Source organism: Arvicanthis niloticus, chromosome 16, assembly GCF_011762505.2.
Source record: "Arvicanthis niloticus isolate mArvNil1 chromosome 16, mArvNil1.pat.X, whole genome shotgun sequence".
NCBI lineage: Eukaryota > Metazoa > Chordata > Mammalia > Rodentia > Muridae > Arvicanthis > Arvicanthis niloticus.
Genome location: NC_047673.1, coordinates 3,506,631 through 3,531,191, shown reverse-complemented (window position 1 = coordinate 3,531,191; position 24,561 = coordinate 3,506,631). Strand labels below are relative to the sequence as shown.

At 40.9% G+C, this 24,561-nt stretch overlaps 1 protein-coding gene across 1 annotated transcript; it reads left to right on the top strand.

The window, feature by feature from the left end:
- Positions 1-496: 496 nt before the first annotated feature.
- Positions 497-23,632, top strand: Arglu1 (arginine and glutamate rich 1). The gene is made up of 4 exons (XM_034520225.2): positions 497-1,046; positions 6,930-7,155; positions 9,437-9,520; positions 22,803-23,632. Exons 1-4 carry the CDS (start codon positions 706-708, stop codon positions 22,965-22,967), a joined length of 816 nt encoding a protein of 271 aa, XP_034376116.1. The 5' UTR covers positions 497-705; the 3' UTR covers positions 22,968-23,632.
- The last annotated feature ends 929 nt before the right edge of the window (positions 23,633-24,561 follow it).

The window sequence follows — 24,561 nt, the reverse complement described above, 5'->3', positions numbered from 1 at the left end:
CTCTAACATATACATTCCTAAGATAACTTGGGACTCCTATGGGAATTGTTCTAATTTAGTGGTTGGTATATATGTATGTATCTATGTATCCTCAGCTGGCCTCCAACTTACTACATAGCCAAGGCTGACCTTGAACAACTGATCTTCTGTCTCCATCTCCTAAGGGCTAGGATTATGGGCGTGTACCACCACCACATCCGTCTCACAATTGATATATTCTCAATGCTGGCTAAGGAAACAACAGGACTTTCCCAATTACTCGGGCCTTATTCTGTCTTTCAGTCAAGGTTCATCATAAATATTTTCTAACTCCTAAGGTTTTTGTGGGTCTCGTTGAGGTAGTAGTGAAAGACCCGAAGGCAGGACAGGGTTCTTCATTTTAGTTTCCAAGAGGTGGCGGAAAGAGCCGAGCGCGCTCGGCCGCATTCGCCGGCCCGCCTAGGCGACGTCGCCAGGGGGCGGGGCTCGTGCCGGCACGCTCGGCGCGGGGCATTGTGGGAAGGGCGGCCGGTGCTGCCACAGCTGCCATCTTAGGGACTCCGGGTCAGGCCTGCTGGGCCTTCGCGGCGAAGGCGGCCGTGTGCGTGGCGGGTGCGCTTGGGGCGAGGCGGAGGGTCCGCGGGCGGGGGGCCGCGCTTCCCAGCGGCGAAGGGCGGCCTGCGGCGGGCAGCGGGCGACAGGCGGCGGGCGCCGCGCGGCGCGAGGATGGGCCGGTCGCGGAGCCGGAGCTCGTCCCGCTCTAAGCACACCAAGAGCTCCAAGCACAACAAGAAGCGCAGCCGCTCGCGCTCGCGCTCGCGGGACAAGGAGCGGGTGCGGAAGCGCTCCAAGTCCCGGGAGAGCAAACGGAACCGGCGGCGGGAGTCGCGCTCCCGCTCGCGCTCCACCAACGCGGCGGCATCCCGGCGCGAGCGGGAGCGCGCCTCGTCCCCGCCCGACCGCATCGACATCTTCGGGCGCACGGTGAGCAAGCGCAGCAGCCTGGACGAGAAGCAGAAACGGGAGGAGGAGGAGAAGAAGGCGGAGTTCGAGCGACAGCGAAAAATGTGAGGGGCGCGCGACTGGAGGCGCGGGGGCGCGCTTGGGACCAGTGGGGTGGGAGCTCCGGCCCGGAAGTCGGAGTTGAGGGCGCGAGGCGGGAGGTTGGTGGGGCCGCGCATCTCAGGGCCTGGGGCGTTGGAGCGGAGGGCACCTGTGAAGGGGTCCAACCCCCGTGCGCGCCTAGCTTCCTAGTGTGGGCCCTTTCGGAACCTCCTTTTCTACGGTCGTACCAAGACAGATGCACAAACTTCCAGCGGGCACCCGGGGTGCCTTCGCCCCCTCTCCTTTTTGTCTTGGCCCCAGTCCCTCTAGTGAACATGCTCGATCCTGCTGTTGATCGCCTAAATGCTTCTAGTTTCGGAATACTCTTAACCGGATTTTCACTTTGGGCAAAAACCGGTTACCGTCAGGGGACTTAACTTGAAATTTGGGTGAAGATCACGTGGTTTTGAGTGAGGAGTCTTTTCTATGTAAAAGTAGGTGTTGATGACCCAACCAAAGTGAACTTGTACGTTGTGAAGTACGTTTTCTTTTCGAAAAGGTGCTCATTCCCTCCAGCCACGTGGAGCAATAATACTAAGCATATGTGTTCCCAGTTAAGCCAGCCATCGCTTCCGGAGTTCTTAACTGAAGACTTGAAGAAGTCTTGAATGAAGCGGGAACTTGGTAGTTTGTGTATATGATTGTGTAGGGATTCCTATTTTCTGCAAAAACAACAACAAAAAGATAGAAGGCAGATTTTGTGGTAGGCAGGTTTTCAGAAGTTCTTAGGAGGGTGGTAAGGGATTGAATACAGCTAATACTGTAGGTGGAACTGGAGTCTTGGCTTGTATGTACTGTTACCAGATTGTTTCTCAGTACACCTTGGCCACATAGAATCCTGTCAGGGTCTGGAACAAGCCTAAAGCCTAGCAGAACATAGAAAAAGTTTTGTGTGGCAGTTGAGACAGTTCTCCATGTGAAACCAAAGGAAACTTGATGTGCTAATTAGAATTATCACTCTGCACATGGGCAGCATAGGATGAAATGATGGGACATAGAGCTGTCTGTGTTCAACCGTGCCATTAGCATTGAGAAGGGAAAGGGACAGGCCTGGCAGCCAGTGTTAATACTAAATTCTGCATATCCATTAGACACTACTCCAATGTGATCTAATATCTTGCTTAGAATACACTGAAAAGACAATGGAGGTGGTGCCTTGGGAGTGAGGGAAGTGAAGTTTGTCTGCTTACAGATGCTTGTTGGCTTGTTCGTTCAGCTAGTTGCTAGTGTTTACTGAGCCTTTAATAATTGCCAGAAGCAATGATAGGTGCAGTTTATAGAAAGATAATCGATTTGCTCTTTCTGATATTATGATCTAGCTCAGACAGATGATAGGTAATAATATAATAGTAAATCAGTTGGAAATATCTCACCAGGAGTGGAGGGTAGGAGATGGTCAGGCTGTCAGGCCTGTAGGGTATATATGGACCAAAAGAGTAAGCTGTCTTCCTGAATCCCTGAGAGAACAGAAGAAGGAAGGTAAGTAGAGGAAGTGGTCAAGGGCAGTTGTTAGAATGGGAAAGGAACACACTGAAAAAGTATTTAGGGTCCATACAGTTGATTGTGGGTTACAGGCAAAGCTTTGGAGTTAGCTGTCATGTTTATAGTGTTATTACTGCAACTTACTATTTGCTTTCTGTTGCCTAAAATGAGACCAGACTGCCAAGCAGTGTAGTTGAGAGGGAAAAGCAGAAGTCTGCCCTTGGCACACCTAGGTTCTGGTTCTGTATATATATAAAAAAGCTGACTAATGTAGTGACAGGGCTTTACTTGTGTTTATAAAACCTGGGGAATAGATAGAATACCATGGGGACTTTATATAAAGAGAGAAGAGCAGTTAGTTCCAAGGATTGAAGAAAACCTCAGGGAATGTATATTTTCAGTATAAAGCCCAGGATGGGTCAAGGTGACACTAAAAATCTCTTTGAGTGCCTGGGATGTTTTCATGGAGTCTGGAGTCAGATGAAGACAAAGTTAAATGTCTTGATAATTGGAGACCAGTATAATTCCAAGACCTTAAATAAATCATCTGAGTTTATTTGTGAAATGGAGTCCCGTTTTCTTGTGAAGATTGGAGATGCTATCAAGTATTTAGTACTTAGCGTGAGAGTGAGTCAGTCAGTGCTACTGAGTATAACTGACCATGCGTCCATGCACAGCCTGCTGAATAATTCAAGAGGAAATTATAATCTTAGTTCATTAAAATAATTCAATAACATAATTAAAAGGTGGGCCTTTACATTTATTCACATTTTTGAGGATCTAATTCACATGGCTCAAAATGGAATCAGATCTTCCTCTTGCCCTCGAGTCTCAGCCAAGTATCATGATTCCTCATCCATGCACTATACCAGTATTAACATTTCTCATGTATTCTTTTAAGTTGTACTAACTGCTGAAAAAAATAAGATAGTGAACAACCTCTAGCAAATCGTATCATTAGCCTAGTAACTTCCTCCAGCCAGTGAAGTCTCAGTTTTCAGTTCTTAGTGTATCTGAATTGCAAATCAGGAGCCTGAGAGTATCCCAGATGAACTGGAATTCATGATTCTTAGACAAATAAGCAGAGCTCATTTTTGAGGGTAAAGAACTTTGAGTGAATTTACTCTGGGAATCTATATATTTTTGGAGTTGAGCGCTTTTAAGACAATGGTGGAGCAAGCACAGAGACGTGTCTCAGTCACTTTGGTGCTGGTTCTCTCCCATCCTTGCCTCACTTTTGTCCTGGAGAAACTGCTCAGTAGCCAAAGATTTAAGCCCATTGGCTTTGGGGTCTGTTAAGGTTCTTTATGTCACTGCAACATTGATCTTGTGCATTAAAGTCACTATAACTTACCTCAGAAACAGGAGCTTAAAATAATGGGGTGCTACATAAACACTAAGTAGTCCAGTGTTTAGTACCTTGTTAGGTATGAAGTAATTAGTATTTACTAGTACTTACTGAGCAATTCCTAGAGATTCCAAGAACTGTGTTTCCTTGTTTTAAGGATCTTAAAATACAGCGTCAGTTCTATATAGCAAGCAGTGCCGTCGCCTAACGTTACCAAAGAATTGTGCCACCCCTGGTTTGGTTTATTTAATCAGTTACCATCTTTAAAATACATGAGAAAAATGAGGACCTGGTGCCACCTGATAGAACCTTGATCTTGATTCAATAACTTGTCCTAGGAGATTCTTAGCAAAGCACTGGGCTCTGCAGATGAGATAAAACAAATAAAGACAAGATTGAGCTACCTCCCCTCCCCCTTCCCAAGGAACCTGTGAGCAGGGCATTCTGGGACTGAGAGCAGCAGCTCTTGAGGAAAGGCTTCAGAGAATTTGTATGAGTCTTTCTGTAAGATCACAACCAGAATTGCTTTAGCTCTCTTTTGGAGAAAGTTTGTTAAGGAAGGGCTGGCCTAAATGGTGTTATTGTTGGTTTCCTGTTAACTTTGGCCATCAGTGAAAATGCACTAGTGCTTAAATTGGTTGTGTTGTGTATGTGCTTTTTGGTTTTCTGAATTTTATGTAGAAAGGGAATAAGATAATATATATGGACTTTAACTTTTTTTTTTTTTTTGCCATAGACTCTAGAAATAGATTCAATATTATCTCTGGCTTCTGAAGATGCCTTTTTAATCTTATTGAAAATAACAACCAAAATTATGTTTTGTGAGGCTTGTAGCAGTGCTGAGAAGCCCTGACCTTGCCCACTCCTCATTTATGGAGCATAAATAAGGCTATTGGAAGCATGCTGGGGTGCCTTACAGTTCTCCCAGAAACAAAGGGAGACCTGTTCGAAAAGGGGCAGACAGTTCTCTTCCTGCTCTGCTTTAGACTATCAAACCTCTGGGTACAGTTAGGAGACTTGACACCTCAGTTCAGCAGTTCATTACCTGTCACCTGCCTGGTTGGTGTGATCACTGGGAATGCCAGAGCTGACAGGTAAAGCTGCTTTGGCTTATGCTGGAAGAAGTTGAATGGCTTTGGCTCGTCATACCAGCCAAATCTGTGGGTGTACCTTGCTGTATTGCTTAGGGGTAGCTTGACTGCCTGACCCAAAAAAGGGTCTTTTGGATTTTTACCAAATTCCTGTTAAAGTGAGTGAGAATTTTGTGTCCTGTTGATGAGCTCTCCTAGGGCCTTCCTCCCTCCTCCAGCCTGTCTCTGTCAGTCAAGTCTTGATGGGAGCTGCATTATTCCCTTTGTATTCAGCAGTCAGCTCTACCTCACCCTGATAACTAAGAGTTGAGTTACTGAAGACAGAAAGCTGAGTTCCTTAGACTTTACTACATTTAACTGATTTTATAGAAGTAACTGAAAAGTTTACATGTATGCAGTAGTTTATCTTTGTTACTATCCTTATGTAGCCCATAATACAGTCTAAAATTGCTAGTTTATTCCATCTTTCTTTTTCCCTTTCAGTAGACAGAAAAACCATTCTATGTATGATTGCCATTGAATTGAGATATCTATTCATTGTCTTTGTTTCTCATGGCTAGGTCATCATTTTAGAGGGTATCTGCTGTTACCAAGTGGCTTGACAAAAGGCTTATTCTAATTTATTTGATAGGAAGTTAAAAACCTTAGGCTTTCATATACTGTTGGAAAATTGGAGTTGGGAAGGAAATAATAAAGATACAGATACACCCTCACAGTGTTGGAAATAACTAGGACCTTGAGGAAAACCTGACTTACTGTCCTATCTTCTGTCTCTGTCTTAAGGAGGGAGAGGATAAGTGTAGAAACTGAAATATGGGTAGAGCTGAAAAGCCCTTGGGTAGGAATTTAGTTGAAGTGTATGAGAGTGCTAAAGGGTCACAGCAGACTATACAAAGTCTTATATCAGTTGAATGACTCTCATATGTCAAATAGATTTAAAGGTAAAAGTTGTAAGTTAATTTTTTTGTTAGTTTGATAATTTGGGGGAAAAAAATAAATTGGCCTCTTTTGGCTTTAGATGCATCATTTGAATTTGTTCATTCTGCATATAATATTGCTTAGCCCTCTGCTAGGTAGAAACAATGTGATCAAGATGTGTATGTATCTTAATACTTTCTAGAAGCTATAGTTAAAAGATCAGTGTAGTATTTATATGCTTCCAGTCTATCCAGATACTATCATTTAACATCTAACCCAATAGACATGGAAGATCATTGCAGGTTTTTTCCTCCTACCAACCTCAAAATAGATATATGGGACCAGTGACTGTCAAAATGTACAATTAATCCTTTGATAGATGTTTTTAGAGAAAATTTTATTTCCAGTCAGTAAGCATACTGTGTCAGCGGGATTTAAATTATGAGAATAGTGATAAACTTTATTAGCTTTGATAATACACTAGATTTTTACCTTTCTATTCTGGCCTCTAGAACAACTTTTAAATAAAATAAAATATCCAAGAAGGAAAAGGCATAAGAAAATTAGAAGTTCAGAACCCAGAGTAAAGGCCACAGCTGTTAACTGAGTAGTCTCCCTGTTGTCTGCTCTTTACTTAAGGAGCAGGGAAAGTGAATGCATCTTTCTGCAGCTCAACCTTGGATAGAATGACTTAAGTGTATCATCAGAAGCAGATTGCTGTTTTAGATTTACCGTTCCTAAATAAATCGTGATTTAGATTGTTGTTTATGCTAACTAGCTTTTCTATACTTAGAATGTGTGAACCCCAAGATTTTTATCTTCATTTGAATTTCTCTATCACTTATCCTGGCTGCTGTTTTTTTTTTTTTTTTTTTTTTAATGTGATTTGAAAATAAGCTATACAATTAAGGACATGAGACTCATTGATTTAGTAGTGGGCTTAAAATTAGTTTTCTAATTCTTAGGCTCTTTAAAATATTAAGTTGTCTTCTATTTTTATTTGCTAGTCGGCAGCAGGAAATAGAAGAAAAACTCATTGAGGAAGAAACAGCACGAAGAGTGGAAGAATTGGTAGCAAAAAGGGTGGAAGAAGAATTGGAGAAAAGGAAGGATGAAATTGAGCGAGAAGTTCTCCGAAGGGTTGAAGAAGCCAAACGCATCATGGAAAAGCAGTTGCTCGAAGAACTCGAGCGACAGAGACAAGCTGAGCTTGCAGCACAAAAAGCTAGAGAGGTAACGCTCGGTCGTTTGGAAAGTAGAGACAGTCCATGGCAAAACTTTCAGTGTCAGGTGTGCCTCCTGCTCAGTCCAGAACGAGATGGAATGCGACTATCTAATTCCTTTCTCATCTAAACTTACATGGCTGCGAAAGATAATTTTTTAGCCAGAAGTGCTGACTGGTGCTTAAAAGTTACTTTCTTAAAACTTATTCAAGGATATTTTTGATCCAATGGAACTGGCTTACGTATTTGAGAAGTGTTTGAAACTTTTGCCATGGCTGCAGGACTACATTCTTTTTTGGGAGGGTGGGGGAACCAGGGAGTGGGAAAGGGAAAAGGCTAAAGATCCACCCGCGGTTGCATTTTCTTCTCTGTTATCACTCTGCTACCTAGACTGTGAGAGGCTTTTGCCTTCAGTCAGATTACAGAGAGCAGGGCCTGACATTGAGTGACAGCACCTGCTTTTGATACATAGGGTTTCTCACTATTCTTTTTTTCCTTCTGTTATCCTTCATCCCTTCCCTAAATCCTTTCAACACAGTGGACTAATTCTAGCATTCTGGTTATAAGGCCCTCCATTCTCCTAATGTGTTTCAAGGAATCTTTTAAGGAAAAATGTCCAGATTGTTCATCTTTTTGATTTATTTTTTATTTTTTTAAAGTACCTACTAACAACTCCTTTTTTTCTCTAGAGAGTTTTGAAGGAACAGGTTGTCCTTGTCTGGAGTCAAGCTAAACACATGATTTGTTTTATCAGCAGCTGGAGCAGAAGTTGAAAATGTCTTTCTGTGAGACAGTAATTTGCTACTGAAGCTTTATGGCTTGTTTGCACTGATTACTCCAGGATCGTAAAGTGTGGCGAAAGTCACAGAAGCACTCAGGGCTAATCGCTTCCCAGCCCTGAGTGTCCATTCACAGTTTGTTAATAAACGCACAGATTCCATTTGTGTGGCACGGGGAATCTGTAGTTAATGTTTTCTTGAACATAAATCTGTGAATATTCGGCCTGAGCACATGACTTACTGTCATTTTCCATCCTGGCGTTACTGTGGACAAGTTGACATTGTGTTAAATCTCTGCTTTCTAGTAAGCTTTGCTTGTACAGTGCATTTCCCTTGTCCTGTCTTAACTACATAGACCTGTCTGTAGTTGGTTTCACAGACTAAAATTCAGTGTATGGTATTTTTATTTGTATCAATGCCCTTAATAATGGAGATATTTTTGGAGTAATTGTGCTATCTTGTAGCGAGTTATTAATCATAGCAAGATTTTTTTCTCTTCATTTGCTTTTTGTTTCATATTAACATTTTTTTTTAACACGGACACAATCCTCTGACAGTCTTTCCAAATACTAAAATCATTTGAGTATGTCTGCTGTGATCTGAACACTGCCCAAACCATCAAGCAATCTTCATATAGTTTGCATTATAAAACTTCATTAAATTCTCCAAGAAAAAAAAAAAAATGACAGAATTTTATTTCCTGACTGTGCATCCCCCGGATTCCTGAATTTCAGTGCAGATTGTAGATGAACAATATAAGCTGCCTTTAGTGATTGTCAACATCTGATGTTAAGTCCATGCCCCATGGAAACAGTCCTTAGTATGGATTACCATTTGTATTTTTCACTAACAGTAAATGTATTTTTCTTATTAATTGTTTGCCTTAGGAATGATGAATTACATTTTTTGTTCCTTCTTACCATAAACATCTGCATTCCTCAGCTCAGCCTTCCTTGTATGTTGTTTCTTTATAAATGGTTGAGCTGCTGATGCAGGTATTGCCAAGCTAACAGTACAAATCATTTTAAAGAGGAAGCTGGCGCGTATGGCAGCCGAGGAGCACACTCTGCAGGACACTGGACAAGACAGTAAATACTCAACTTTTAATGCTGATTAAAGGAGTATAGGTAAAGAATACGTAGGTATCCATAATTGGTGAGACAAATATTCACTTTATTTATATTTTATATATATTTTTAATTTGGTAAATACTATCCAGTTTTGTAGTTGTCCTTGTTGATTTGTGTGATATTAAAGTACTAGTAATAATTGCCCGGAGACTACTAGGGAGGGTTTAGTCGGTTGCTGTTTTGGACTGGGAGGGATGATTTAAATCTAGTGTTAGAAACCAATTTTTTAGTGGCTGCACAGTTTATCATATGTCAGACAGAAAGGTAGCTGTAAAGCTACCCTGTAAGTCAGATCAACAGAGTTGAGAGGAAGATTAGTAAATATTTGTTGTAGAGGTAAACACTTTATTTTTCTAACATCGTAACATGTCCTCCCCTTTAGGAGGAAGAGAGAGCAAAGCGTGAGGAACTGGAGCGGATATTAGAAGAAAATAACCGGAAAATCGCAGAAGCACAGGCCAAGCTGGTGAGTGCTGTGCATCTGAGTGGCGGCGTGTGGGGTCCTCCAGATGAGTGGATTTGTGCTGAGTCATTAGACGGACTTGAGGAGGGTCTGAAGGCTACTTTAAAGAACTTGAAGTTGAGTTTTGGAGAGGATTATAACATTTTCAGTGCTTTAAAACATTTCCTGGAGGAAATATACTACTCTCTGTTCCTAGTATCTCAGTCCTAACTAACATTAACATTTCTTAGGCCTGGAAACCAGCCATCGAGAAAAAAAAGCAAAACACCCAGGTTCTTTAGATAGCTGACACAGAAGCACACCATCACTAGACAGAAGAAAGATTGTACATTTTAGCCTACCCACCCCCAGCCTTAGTCTCCTATCTCAGGCTAGACTTGAATTCCTGATCCTTCTGCCTCTATTTCTTATGTGCTGGAGTTCCAGGTGTGCTATATGCCAATTTGCGTATTTTACTTCTTTTGAATTTATAGTCTCGAAGTACACATGCTATTTTCTAACTTAACTCAGTGCCTTGACTATCTTACTTTTTTACCTTATGTGCCTTCTATCAAAGGTCTAACTCAGAAAAGATATCTCTTGGAAGGCTTCTGAACACCATCCCACCACAATTAGGTCAATTATATCCTGTTAATCACACCATTTAAACATTCCAGTGTTGTTAACTTTTACAATCAGCAGTCTCCTCAATAAGTATGTTAAATTACTTACAAGAACATAATTACTTATCTTCTTTCCAAGCAACTTTTGTGAGTTTAATTTTAGTGAATGGTACCTCCTCAGCTAGAATGCTTCCTATTTCTAGTTTTCTACAGTGTATAAACATGCATATTTATTATAAATTCCAGCAAGTACAGCTGCTTTTTCAGCCAGGCAAGTACCATAGTTGATGTAGCTGGGGAGGTTCTGTGTGTCTACAGTCCCTTTTCAGACAGGGATTCTCTGTGTGGCTCTGACTGTCCCTGAGCCTGATCTGTAGACCAGGCTGGCTTTGAACTCAGATTCTCTGCCCTCTCTGCCTCCAGAATGCTGGTATTAAAGACTATTAAAGTCAGGTACTATTACCCACCACCTGACTAAATTAGGAGTTTTTTACTCTTTAGGAGATACTCTGTGTTGACTAAGATATAGAGTAACGGAAGGAAGCACTTACATGGTGATCCTGCAGATTTAGACGGGAATGTGCAAGGTTCAGAAAATGCTTAAATACATAGGTATATACCACAAACCTTAAATTCTGCTTCCAGAAATGTATTTTACAAAATAAAATAAAATGTATTTTACATGTGAAACTGCAGTTGCACACAGTACTTTTCTCTTAAGAGTGAAATCTGTCCAGTCAAATGAGGTTTTATTTTTTTCCAGACAGTTTTTCTGAACAGGAGAGACATAATGTACAACGTAGCCAGATGCAAATCTGCTATTATAATTGGTCATTAGCTCACAAAAAGCATATGCATACCTTTTAAGACACAGAAAGATAAGCCAATGTGTTGCTTTAGTTGGTGTTTCTAAGTATAACTTTACACCTTTTCTTCAGTTTATACGTTTTGTTTTGTGTTTTTATATAAGTAATGCATTTTATTTTTGCAGCTGAATAAAGATAGTTAGCAAGGAAAATGCATTTAAGTCATCCTTTCAGTTAACTTTATAGTCTGCACCCCTGTGGTAACAGTTAAATATGGGGTAAAAAGGGATATTTTAGATTTAGTCAGATGAAATTTGTGAAAGCCACTGTTAACTCTAGTCTATGCATTGCTTTCTCACGAGATTTTTTTAATTAAAAAAACAAGTAACTAACATACATATCTGATTATGAAAATCACAAAATCCAAATGTGAGCTGGCTTCATTGAGCAGGTACACTCCTAGTTTTTGACTTTGAATTGACAAGCAACTATCTTAAAATAGTTAGAGTTATTAATGCAGAATTTTAGTTTGTTCTGTGTGTGTTTGAATATGCATGCGCCGGTGGAGACCAGAGGTTGTGCTGCTTGTTTCCCTCAGTCACTTTTATTTTTTGTTTCTCCGTGTAGCCCTGGCTGTCCTGGAACTCACTCTGTAGACCAGGCTGGCCTCGAACTCAGAAATCCACCTGCCTCTGCCTCCCAAGTGCTGGGATTAAAGGCGTGCGCCACCACCGCCCAGCCCTCAGTCACTTGTAGTTTTTTGTTTTTTATTTGATTGGGATGGGGTTTTACAGAACCTGGAGCTTAATCGTTTTAGCAGACTGGCTGGGTAAAGCTCTTGGGATCTGCCTGCCTCCACCCTCCTCCTCAGTTTCAGATGAATGTATACTCCCAGGACCTACTTTCCCATGAAGATAGAGAGATGGACTCCAACCCTAGTGCTGTGCAGCCACACTGAGCATTTTCTCCAGCCCAGTTTGTTTTTTAAAGAAGCATTTAAAACAATTTTTTTTTATTCGATGTCTTCTCCAGGTTTTGCCTGCTGTGCCTGTAAAGATGTAAGGTATTGTGTTAAAAGGAAGCAGAATTTTGTGTTCTAGTTTTGCTCTTTTTGAGCTAGATCTCAGTTCTGTATCCCAGGCTGGACTCAAACTCCTGTGTGCAGTGTTACAGGCATGTTACCAGCAGAGTTTAGATGTTACTGTGGAGGGATGTATTCTGACTGGTTACCAGGAAGCAACACAGCATCCACCTATGCCTGTCTAGTGCCCATGCAGTGTAGAGATTGATCTGAGCCATCTCTGTATCACTGAAGCTAGCAGTCATTAGGATAATGAATTTTCAGTAGGTGGGTGTTCTTCAAGGTTTGAAATCAGTGCAAAGTACATGTTGACAGATATTTAATACTGAAACAGGTTAATTCTTACCCTTTTGAGTTTATCACTGTGTAAGAGGTTAAAAATTCCATGTTTGAAAGTCTAAAAGATGTACATACTTAACTATAAATTATTGCTCACTTTGCTCTGAAAAGACTTCTATTTTATTTCTGAATGCATGGGATAGTAGACTCAGAAATTCATACTTCCCCCATACCTAGTCCTGAGAATGTTTGGATTTTGCTTTATATGGTCAAAAAGTGGAGTGCTTTTTGCTGGTGTGATTGAGTTATGAGAATAAGATTATTCTCAATATTTCTTGTATATTATCATATGTGTTTTTTTAAGAGTAAGGTAGAGGGAGATTTTTCTTTAACTTCATGACATAAATCAGAGAAACTGAAGTGAGGACAGAGCAGAGTGAGATTTCCAAAAAAATGTTGTCTTTACCTGTGCATGGTAGTGCATAGCAATTCCAGGACATTCGGGGCTGTGTATTAGGGGGGATCTTACCTCCATTAAAAATAAAAAGGAGTGGATTTATGTGGTTAGAAGATGTCGCCCCTGGAGGCAACAGAAGCCAAAGCATTCAAGGGCCTCCTGACACTTCGAAGGGAGTGCTTTCTGAAAAACGTTGTGATGGCTTGTGTGTGCTTGGCCTAGCGCACTGTCAGGAGACCTTGTTGGAGTAGGTGTGTCACTGTGGGCATGGGCTTTTAAGACTCATCCTAGCTGCCTGGGAGCCAGTCTTCTCCTAGCAGCCTTCAGATGAAGATGTAGAACTCTGAGCTCCTGCACCATACCCTCCTGCCTGGATGTTTCCATGCTCCCACCTTGATGATAATGGACTGAACCTCTGAACCTGTAAGCCAGCCCCCAATTAAACGTTGTCTTTATAAGAGTTGTCTTGGTCATGGTGTCTGTTCACAGCAGTGAAACACTAAGACAGAAGCTGGTACCAGGGACTGGGGTATTGCTGTGATAGGCCTGACCATCCATGCTTTTGTTTGGAAGAATGTGGGCTTTGAGGCTTTGGCTTTGGAAAGCCATGGAATGCATTAAATAGGGCTTAATGTGACATCCTAGTAGGAATATGGAAGAGACTTTGTTGCTGAGGGCAATTTGAACTGTGGAAGCCTGGTTCTAGAGGTTTCAGAGGAGAAAAATTTTAATACGTGGCCCAGAGACTGTTCTTGTAATATTTTGGTGAAGAATGTGGCTGCTTTTTGTCCTTGTCTGAAGAGTCTACCTGAGGCTAAAGTAAAGAGATTTATATGTATTACCAAAGAAAGTCTCAAAAAAGCCTAACAGATTTTGTTCTTTGGTTAAGTCTCATGAAGAGAATTTTTTGAACAAGCGTAGCAAACTTAGAAAGGAAAAATATTTAAAATATGGTTTGAGTATTAAAGGGGCACCAGGAAGTGACATGGAGCTAAATCCTGTGTTCAAGGATATTACATTGAATTAAGGGATTGGTGACCTCGGGGCAAGATCCCACCCAGCTAAATTTAGTTCCAGGTATGGTAGTACAAGCTTTTAATCTCAGGAGAGAAAGCCAAGCAGATCTATGAGTTCAAGTACAGGCTGGGTGGGCCACACCTTTAATCCCAGTGTTTAGGAGACAGGAATGGAGTTCTGTCTATAGAGCAAGTCTCAAGACAGCCAAGCTTAGGCAGTGAAGGAGCTGGAAAACAGAAAGCTGCTGATAATGGAGTAGAACAAGGGGCCGTGTTCCAGCCCCAGCAAACAACAGAACTCAGCAGCTTTGGCCATGTGACTCTGGCTTTAGAGTCAAAAGTAGAAGGGACTAACTACTGGGACAATTGATGCTGGTTAGCTGGAGCTTAAGAAATTAGTGGTGATTAAGAAGAGCATCACTGAGGTGAAATCTTCTGGGGAGTGTTTTCTGAGAGCACAAAAAAGCTATGTTCCAGAGATAGCCAAGGTTGTACCTCATGCTGCAGGTGAACTTGAGAATGTGTAAGAGTCATGCAGGTGGTGCTGGTTTTGAAGGTATGAAGTGGTCATGGAGAGCAGCTGAGGCTTGGTACTCTAAGAGGCCAGAGTAGGCTTTTGGTGAAGGTACAGCATCTGATGGCCTAGGACGGGGTCATGCAAAGTATTTTTGGCATGGCACCATGAAGAGAGGTGGTGAAGAGGGTATTGGTGAAGCCTAGTTGCAGCAGAAGACCCCAGTGTATTGGAGATGCCAGTACCATAGGATGATCACCAAGAATAGTAACAGCAGTGGAGTGGATCAACCTGAGTTTAGAGCTTGTTACAGAGGGCAGGGCTGGAGAAGTGATGCCAGCCCTTTGGAGGAGCCCAGAAGATCATGTGTGGATCCCAGATATTGGAGAAGCTGTAACACTGAAGTTTCCTTGGAGACCCCAAGAATTTCGAGATGCCAGAGCCATGGGCTTTCTGCTTGGAGAAGCTGCTAACAGGGAGTGGGACCAGCCCAGGAGAAAGAAGTTTGTTGTGGTCAACAAAGATTAAAAAAGGAGTTGAAGATCTGAGTACCACTTTGACAGCAGCCATGGAGATGCAGAGTTTAAAGAGTTTGCCTAACTGGTTTCCTCCTGTCTTGCTTTGGGGATTACAGTTAAGTGTTTGGATGACTCAGAAGAGACCTTGAACTTTGGATTTTTAACATTGTTGAGACTGTTGTAGACTATGGGGGCTTTGGAAGTTGGGCTAAATCTATTTTTATTATGCTATGGGTAGATATGGCCTCCATAGACTCATAGGGGCCAGGGAGTGGCACTAGTAGGAGGTATAGCCTTCTTGGAGTAGGTGTGTCACTGTTGGTGTGGGCATTAATGCTTTTTATCCTATCTTCCTGGAAGACCTCTTCTGTTTGCCCTTGAAAAAGATATAGAACTCTCAACTCCTCCTATAAATGCTGTCCTTGGTCATGGTGTCGTTTCATAGCAGTAAAACCCTAACTAAGACACATGCACTTAGACTCCAGAATAAAGCTTTGCTTTGAGCTTCCCTTGAAATCGTGCAGAAACTGGAAGATTTTGATGCACGTAATAGGAAATACATAGATGTTGCTGTTTTTTAAGACTGTAGGAATGTAGATTATTTACAGGTGCTGCTTTAGTGTTCAGGAGTGTTAAAAATGTGTTATTTGAAACTGGAGGGAAGACTCTGGTCCTTAGCTAGCTAGCTAAGTTGTGTCCTACAGCTATGCGAAAGTTAGAACTCACAGGGATTCTAAACCAAGTGCAGAAGGTAAGGCTAAGTTCCCATAGGAAATAGCAAAAGAAGGCTGAAGAATAAAATACCTTTAAAAGGAATTAGCACACTTGGTTATTTAGGAGAGTCTCAGGCTACCGATTGCAAAAGATAATCACAGAAGGTGAAGGGCTGGGTAGTTGACTCAGTAGGCAAGAACAGTTTTTACACTTGAAAAGAATATAGGTTCAATTCCTGGCCATTTAAAGTTCTTTGTAACTGCAGCCCTGGGCATCCACTACCTTTTCAGACCTCTATGGGCACCAAATACTTTTGGTGTACACATATGCCTGTAAGCCAAACACAAAAACCTTTGCATTTTGTAAGGACACAGATGAACTTGCTCTAGCAAGAAGATTTTGCATCTAGACAGCTTTTTGCATGTGTTGTTGCATAGGTCTCAGGCCATCTCAGCGATACTCAGGAAGGAATATTATCTAGAAAGGAATGGTGGGGAGAGAGAGTCCCAGTGTAGCAGGTGACTTAATTGGAGATGGCTGTTTGAATGCTTGTTTTCACTGAAAGACTTTATAAAGTGCAATTTACTTTGATCTTGAGGGTAGAACCTTTATTGAAGTACTTAGGTCTTGAGGTTGTGAGTCCATCTTACTCTCTCTTAATGCTGATTTGTCATGTAGTGTGATGTAGTCACAGGCTCCTCACTAGATAACCAGCATCTTGAGTTGAATACTGACCTGGAACTGAGAAATAAAATTCTTTTTTACATTTCCCCAATCTTTATTGTTCTAGTACAGCTGCAAGAGAGGTTTAGGATACTTAGTTTTTGAGGGCATTACATTAACAGCAAAGTCAGCTAGGTGAGATTGAAAACGCACAGAAGTCTGTCCAGGGGGAATGTTCATGGGAAGGTGAACAGAGATTTGATGATAGTGGCCTTAAAGGTTAGTGTTGGAATGGGACAGAGTCTTACTTTAGTCAGAGGCTGGAGAGTTGACTGTGCTCCAAAGATGCCACTGAGGACCTGCTGCTCTCATCCTGTGCTGCTTTAAACAGTGCAGACTGTGATGATTTTTTTTAAACAATTTTTTTTATACAGTAGACACAGGAAATCACACAACTGGAAAGAAAGCACCTTTAAGGTATAAGTGTGTCTGTGTGTGTGTGTACACACACATAGGCCAAAATTCACTTTAGACATTTTAGAGTAGGCACTAGTTTAGATAATAGTGCTTTGCATACTCCTCTCAGGAGATGGTACCAGATGTGTAATTTAATATGAAATGAAGTGACTAAGAAATCAGGATGGGGGGGGGTGGGTTTTCTCTATGAGAAGTCAGGGAAGAAAACACTGATTAATCTTCTGTTAATGTATTTGGAAACAGTATAAAAGCAGATGTTTGGATCTTTGCGAATGTGTTGGCATTGCATGGAGTGACTAGAAGAGAAACAAAGTGAGAAGATGATCTTATGTCCACAGAGTAGCAGTTAGATGCTTTAGAGAGAACTGATAAATTGGTCAAATTGCCAAGTGGGACCTAGAGGGAACAAGATGGGGGAACCTGAACATGAGTGTGCCAGGGAGCTCTAGAGCTCTAGGCCTTGAAGGAAGCTGCAGACATTTAGAAGGAAATAACAGTGTACATGAAAAAGTTTCCCCAAGACAAAGAATGTGGGGCATAGATGAAAAGAGATATCTATATAGAGAGTGTTTTCTTTTAAAATGTGAAATTGTATTTTTTTTAATTTTAATGTTTATTTCATTTATTCACTTTGTTCTATATGCATGTATATGTGTACATCACATGTATGCTTGGTGCCTCTGGTTGAAGAGGGTTTTATTTAGATCCCAGGAACTGAATTGATAAAGGGTTGTGAACCACCCTGTGGTCACTGGAATTTGAACCTGGGTCCTCTGCAAGAGTAACACAAAAGTACTTTTCACTGCTGAGCTGTCTCTCCAGCCCTTAATGTGAAATGTTAGCACATAAAGACATTTTTCTTGTCAGTGTTACAGAGCAGGGCCTTTGAGGCTGTGAGAATATTCCTCAAATCTCACACCTGACCCTCATTTTAGGCAATGCAAAATCTCCTGGAGTATCTAGAATCGAAGTTTCAAACTGATTTAGGAGTTTATAAGTAATTTGAGGAGAAAAGGTTTCAGAAGCAGTGAGCATGTGTTCTCCTTTAGATGGTATGAGTAATGCTCTAAAGGAGATGGCAGCATTTTCCTTAGGAAGATCAGGATCAGCATAACTGAGGGGCTTGTTTGTGTCTTAGCCTGTGTACAGGCTTGGTACCCCATACTCACCTGTGTTTGTTTTGTTTACTTTTCTAAGCTTGTAGATGAAAACGTGGAGAAAAGTGTATAAAAGTTTCACCAGCATGTCGCATTTAAACAGTTTTAGTGTGTTTGCTTAAGGAAGGGTCTTGTGGCTGAAGGTTACCTTGAATCCAAGACCACTTGTCTTGACTGCCTAAAGGCTGGATGTGCTTTTCCATGCATGGTACTAATTTTTTAAAAAACATTCCCATATCAAAAATGAGATTTATATTAGTGTATATATTCCAGGGAGGAAAATAAACACAGGAATTAGAAGTAATTGAGAGCCAATCAAATTTTACACCTTAGGGGGTTTAAAATCTGGAAGGCATGGGGCCTGTTGGTGCAATCTTCAATTCTTTCCTCTTGTCCCTTTCATCACTATGGATGAAAAGTATTTCTTCTTTAGATTGTTACAGAATTTAATCACTAGGAATAAAAAGCATTCTTTTAGATTGTTACAGAGTTTAGACAGTCCAAGAAAAAGAATGCAGATTATGTTGTGTAGGTAGGCTCTGATAAACAAGATGCTGCAGGAGGTGCTGGGAGGAACAACCTGGCCTTACACTCAGATTCTTTTAGTTTTGTGACTTCTTTTCACTAGTCACTTGAAGGCAGTGAGATGCAGGGTTCTAGGCATACTGGCTAGAAACAGCGGTCTTAATGACTGCAGTGTAGGGGACACTAACCTTGGCCTCAGAGGTGTCCACTGTTGTGGGTAAGGTGGGTATTGTGCTCTTTTCTTCCACATTCTGATACTCCTTTTGGTTACACGGGGAGCAAGCAGGGGAGAAGACACGTTGTGTGGCTGGGCTGGGAAGTTCATTAAAGGAAGTTGGGGCTTAGGAAAATACATAGCAGTAAGGTATTGGCAAGGCTCACAGATAGACTAGATAGCAAACTAACTTTCCATCACTGGGGAGCCTGATAATAAAGAAGGTGAGCTCATCGAGTTTGTGTTTGAGGATTCCGTTCGTCAAGAAATGTGAAGCTAGCGGCACTAACATTAAGAAATGTGAATGCATGGGCAGGGCATTTGCCTGCTCAGCTTCTGTGTTAATTCACTGAAAAAGAAAGGCTTCTAATTGTCTGTGTCTGCTGCTGGAGATTAATCCTATTGCTAGGTTATCCTGAGATATGGCAGTCCTCTTGTAGTATAGCAGTTCACAAGGTGCCTTGTACCGTGGACTGTTGAAGCTGACACTTGAGCTCAGTACAGTATGAGTTGCTAAAGCAAAATTTTTGCCTTAAATGTGATCACATTTAAAGTCTTGTTTTTTGCTTTGTTATTAAGTTCCTCTGTCTAAACCTTAATTTGTCCACCTTCAAAGGAGACATTCAAGTTGTGATTTTGTTTTTCCAGAGTGCTTAGACTGCATGTTCAAGCATATATAAATATGTCATGGTTTTATTTTAAGTGTGCATGCATGAGTGCACATCTATGGGCACACACGAGGAGACCAGAAGTAGATATTAAGTGTCTTATGTAAGCCTTTCCAATCATCTTGAGATAAACTCTCTTAAGAACCTGGTACTAACCATTTCAGGTAGACTATGACTGCCCAGTGGGCCTCAGAGATCTTCCTAGCTCCACTCCTATGGCACTGGATGTGGACCAGCCAGTGAATCCAGTATCTTACACAAGTGCTGGAGATCTGAGCTCAGATTCTCATTTTTGCATAGCAAGCACTTTACCCCCAGAACAGTCTCCCTAGTTCTGTTTTTTGTTGTTTTTAAATAATATTCTATTTACATCTGTTAGTGGTTACCTGAATGTGTGTCTATGCACCACATAGGTTCGGTGTCCAAGGAGAACAGAAGAGGGCATTAGATTCTCTGGGAATAGAGTTATGTGGTTGTGGGCTATCATATAGATTACTGGGAATTGAGCCTAGGTCTCTAGAAAAGTAGTCACCGTTCTTAACTGCTGAGCCATCTCTCCAGCCACCACTACCATCCCTGTTTTGTTTTTTTTTTCGTTATTTAGCCATCATTCCAAACTATACAGTAAATACTTTTGTAAAATTATGAATCTGGGGTCCTAGAAACATGGCTCAGTTAGAAAAGAGCTTGCTGTGTGAGCGTGAAGATCTGAAAGTGGTCCCCAGCACACGTGTCCTTCAGCACAAGCTTGTAATCTCAGCCTGGGTAGGTGGGGACAAGGAATATCCTTGGGCCTGTTAGCTTGACGTGGTAGTCCAGCCTTCTAGGCCTAACCAGGCTCATTGAGAGGGGGTCCCAAAAGCAAAGCAAAGAAGTCATCGAGGATAGCATCAAGCCTGACCTGCCTTGTATACATTCAATATTTATAAATTTTGCACATTTATAGATATTTATGAAAAATTCCAGAAACTGAAATAGTTGAGTAAATTTTAATAAAGTAACTTTGAACCTAGCGGCTCTTCAGCGTGTCAGTCATACACTGATGGGATCGGAAATTATATCTGTGATGTTAAAGGGTTTCCGTGGAATAATGCTGTTCTTTTCTACTCATTCACAAGATCCTAATGCTTTCATAGGCTCAACTGAGGTAGGATTGAGTCTGAGTGTTTAAATAGCCAAAGGCTTCACAAGTGCATACACACATGGGAAGAAAGCTTTTACTAGATACACCTTGGCTCAGTCTCTAGCGCTGGCATCCCAGATAGGTGGTTTATTTGACATGGATAGTTAGCATGAAGGTTTTAGGTCGGAAGTTAACATGGGTGTCTTCTACTTAACCTGATGAACTAGGCAGCTTGTTGCAGATATTTCTGCAACACCTGTTTGGCATTTATATGTGGTTTCTGAGAATCTGAATTGTAGTCCTCATCAATGGTTTCATTCACAGATTCATCTCCTCAGCCCCAGATACATCATTCTTTTTGTGTTGTGATCATTGATAAATCTAGGGAAGATAGTGAATTGAAGGTAATTTTTTAGTGGCTGTCTTACCACTTACAGGACATGGTAATTTTGGAAGTTAAGCAGTATTTTTTTTTCTTCATAGAGATCACTGGGAATTTGAAGGCAAAGGGGTCCCTCAGTACTGTGTACAGGGGAACAGTCTCAGCATTTTAGGTGCACAGAGAATGTGTACCAATTAACTAGTGTGATGTCAGTGGAGATGAAAATACACCTAAAGCCAAAGAGAGCAGAAGAGTGGACAGCTTGGTCATGAGCCAGCTGATGGATTGTTTCAGGGGACAGCAGGGCAGGACAAAGCCTAGGAGTTATCACAGTGCTCCCATCAGATTACCATGAGTTTGAGGTCAGCCTGGGCTATGGTTTGAGACCCTTTCTCAAGTAAATGAAAAAAAGTGGCCAGAAGATGGGTAAAGGTGCTTGCTATCATGCCCAGTGATCTGAGTTTGTCTGTTCAGAATCCTTGTGACGGAAAGAATAAAAGTGACTCCTGTAAGTTGTCTTCTGACTAAATAAATGTGATCTTAACAATTAGTTAGGAAAGGGGAAAAAAGAACTTAACTCTCAAAGGATGGGCTTATTTTAAGAAAGGGTGGAGTATTTTACATACTGAGTCTGTAGAGTTTGGAGGCTGTTGGATCGCTTCAGTTGGTGGTTTACCAGTTGCCTAAGGAGGACAGAGAATGCAGTGGCCATCATGGCTCTGGAGTTTTTATCTGGCCCACCTTGAATGCTGCTAAGTTCCTCCCATTTTCCTCTTGTAGCTATGCTTACAGGCCTACACTACAACACTACTGCCATTTTGATGCCCACAGGACACAATTTCATGTTTTGTGTTCCATAACAGTAATAGTCATTTCCATCCTGTGCCAAAGGCCTCTAGCTACATTGCATTTTACTTGAAAAAATAGTACTGTGAGGCCAGAGGAGTGGTGATGAGCAGAGAATGTTACTGATTTGTATACAAGACACTGTGTGGATGAAGATAGACTTGAGGGGACAGAAAGTTGTAATCAAATAATGGGAAATCACTGGATTTATTGTTGGTTACCAGCTTAAAAACAGCTTTAAGTAAAATGAGGCAGAAGCAGTGACTGCGAATGTAACTTTGGAAGGAAATGGAGGGGCTCAAAGGACAGTGCATGTTTTAGGTCAAAGTCAGATGAGAAAAAAAAATGGGAGAATGTGCTGGTAACTGATGGAAATATTCAAGGGCTAAAACAACCTATCTAATGACACTGTTGAAATTAAAGGTGCTGATTCTTTGTTGTGCAGGCTATCATGGCACTGTCCCTGTCTTTTACCCTTTGGGTGTCATTCCCACCATAATATCCAGAATTACCAGCCAAGTGATTCCTAATGTCCTTTAAGAGAAGGTGTTAGTAGGATAGTTGGGAGAGTAGCTTGACTTTGCATGGCGATGAAGGAAATTCTGTAAAGAGCTGTGCAGGTGGCAGGTCAGCTGCTTGAGATCAAAGGTGCTGTTAACTCTGCAGCTGATTGGAAATTAGATAGCATTTTATAATCAGCTAGGTCAAAACCTTTGCTAATTTTTTCTTCTACAAGAAACTGTGTCTTAGAACAATTAATTTTATTCTTCCAAATGGGGTTTTTCTGTGTAGCCCTTGGCTGTCCTGGAATACTCTGTAGACCAGCTGGCCTTGAACTCAGAGATCTACCACTGCCTGGCTAAATTCTTGGTTACTGTTGACTTAATAATATAGAAACATAGTGGGAATTTTTAACTACAATTCTTGTATATGTCTAATTATAAATACAGTAATTGAGTAGATACCATATCTGGGACTAAGTCTGTGTGATGGCTTTAGATAATGGGTTAATCTTGATGGTATATCAAGACAGAATCAAGTGTGTGATCAAGGCATGAAGTCCATAAAACACATTTTTTAAATAAATTAAATAGAGAAAATATGTAGGATTAATTAAATAATTCCTTTCTTAACTGTTATTCTCTACTGGTCTCTGTATGTTTAGATTTGTAAGTTATTACCTGGTAGCCGGAAGATACTGAGAGACAGGACTGATGGATCTTATTTTTACTTTAACTTTCAGGCTGAAGAACAGTTGAGAATTGTTGAAGAACAAAGAAAGATTCATGAGGAAAGGATGAAACTAGAACAAGAACGACAGCGTCAACAAAAAGAAGAACAAAAAATTATCCTGGGCAAGGGGAAGTCCAGGCCAAAACTGTCCTTCTCACTAAAAACCCAGGATTGAATGGCAAACTCTGAACTTTTTGCAAAGAAAAATGAAAAAACTTCGTATTGTAGCTTCATGTTGAAGTGGTTTTTTTTGTTTTTTGTTTTCTTTTCTTTTTTTTAATTTGGAAAATCTGGAAAGTTAGCTTGTTCTAATAGGGGCTATGCTCTGCAATCCCTTTATTTTTCCCTCTTTTCCTCCATTAAGTCAAGTCCTTATCAGATCATTGCTGTCTTCTAGAAGTGGTGTATTTTGCACCTGTTGAGATTCTGTACTGGTTGGGTCTGCTGAAAAGCGGGTCACTTGGTGACTAGCTGGTCTGGTAAGGTGTTCACTGACCACTGACTTCGGAGTTATACTCTGTTTACTATGTCATAATGCTGGTTTTGCTGACTTTTTGTTTTTTTATGCATTTATAAAAAAAGAAAAAGTTGGTAATTGCATTGCAAAATTCCCAGGGTTTTACTGGACCTGTGGTGTGTTGTTAGAGCAGTGTCCTTGTGATGCTGTGGCTCTTGAAGTTCCTGACAACAGGTAAGGAAACAGTTGGTCACCTGCTACAGAAATAAGTTGCAGTGCAGTGTTGTCTCTGTCGGACTTTGTTTCTTTCATTGACAAAATCAAACCAGCATTCCCCACTGTAAATAAATGATTTTGCTGAATAAAGTAAAGTCTTAAATTCATATGTTTAAGCAATTTTTTTTTTTTAAGTTCTGTTAAGTCTGAAGGGTGGTTTACTTTTAGAAGCCTTAGAGCTGTACTATATTTCCTCCGGTTTATACCTTTCACAGGGTTTCTATGTACACCACATATACTTGTGAATTAGTACTTTCTGGCTATTTTTACAGACACTACTTTATGCTGATAAAGAATTATAACATCAAGTATTATCTTTCGAAAACACTAAACCTGTGCCTCTGTTATAGAAATTAAACAAATTATGCTTAATAAACACAAAAGGTATGTTTTAAAACTACAGAATATTGTTACTTTTAGTGAGGGTGGACTGTCAGCTAGAACCTGGCTTTCTATGTTCAAAATGACTAAAATAGTCTTAACCCTAGCATGTTGGCAGGGGTTGGGGTGGGGGTGATAAAACCATTTAAATTCACTAATGGGGTGGAGCTTGGGCTTTGAGTATTTTTGCACTTGGAAACTTACATATAACCCAGTAGAATGTGTCTCATTTCATCTTTTATTAGTTGAAGTTGGCTAGCATTAAAACACTCAAGGAAAGGCTATCTGAGGTGTGTAGGCATGGCATAGTGGAGAAAAGGATCCTGGAGACATCATTCTTTTCACTGAAAATGCTGCTTGGGATGAATAATTGGTGATTATTTTGTGTTTGCATGCTTTGGAAACTGCTGTTGCTTTAGTTTCAACTCTTCACTGTGGTAAAGAAGAGTGAAATCATTTTAATATCTTTAAAGATAAAATTTTAAGTAGGCATGAGGTATATAGTGTGAAGGTCTTAGTGAACAGGATACCTTAGTACTCTTAACCACACGTCTGCTTCATTTATCTGAATAGATTATAAAACTAAGTCTCTTAACATAGCTTAGCTCAATTCAGAGTCATTGTTGCTCTCAGTCGCATCTTCAAGTTTTGGACA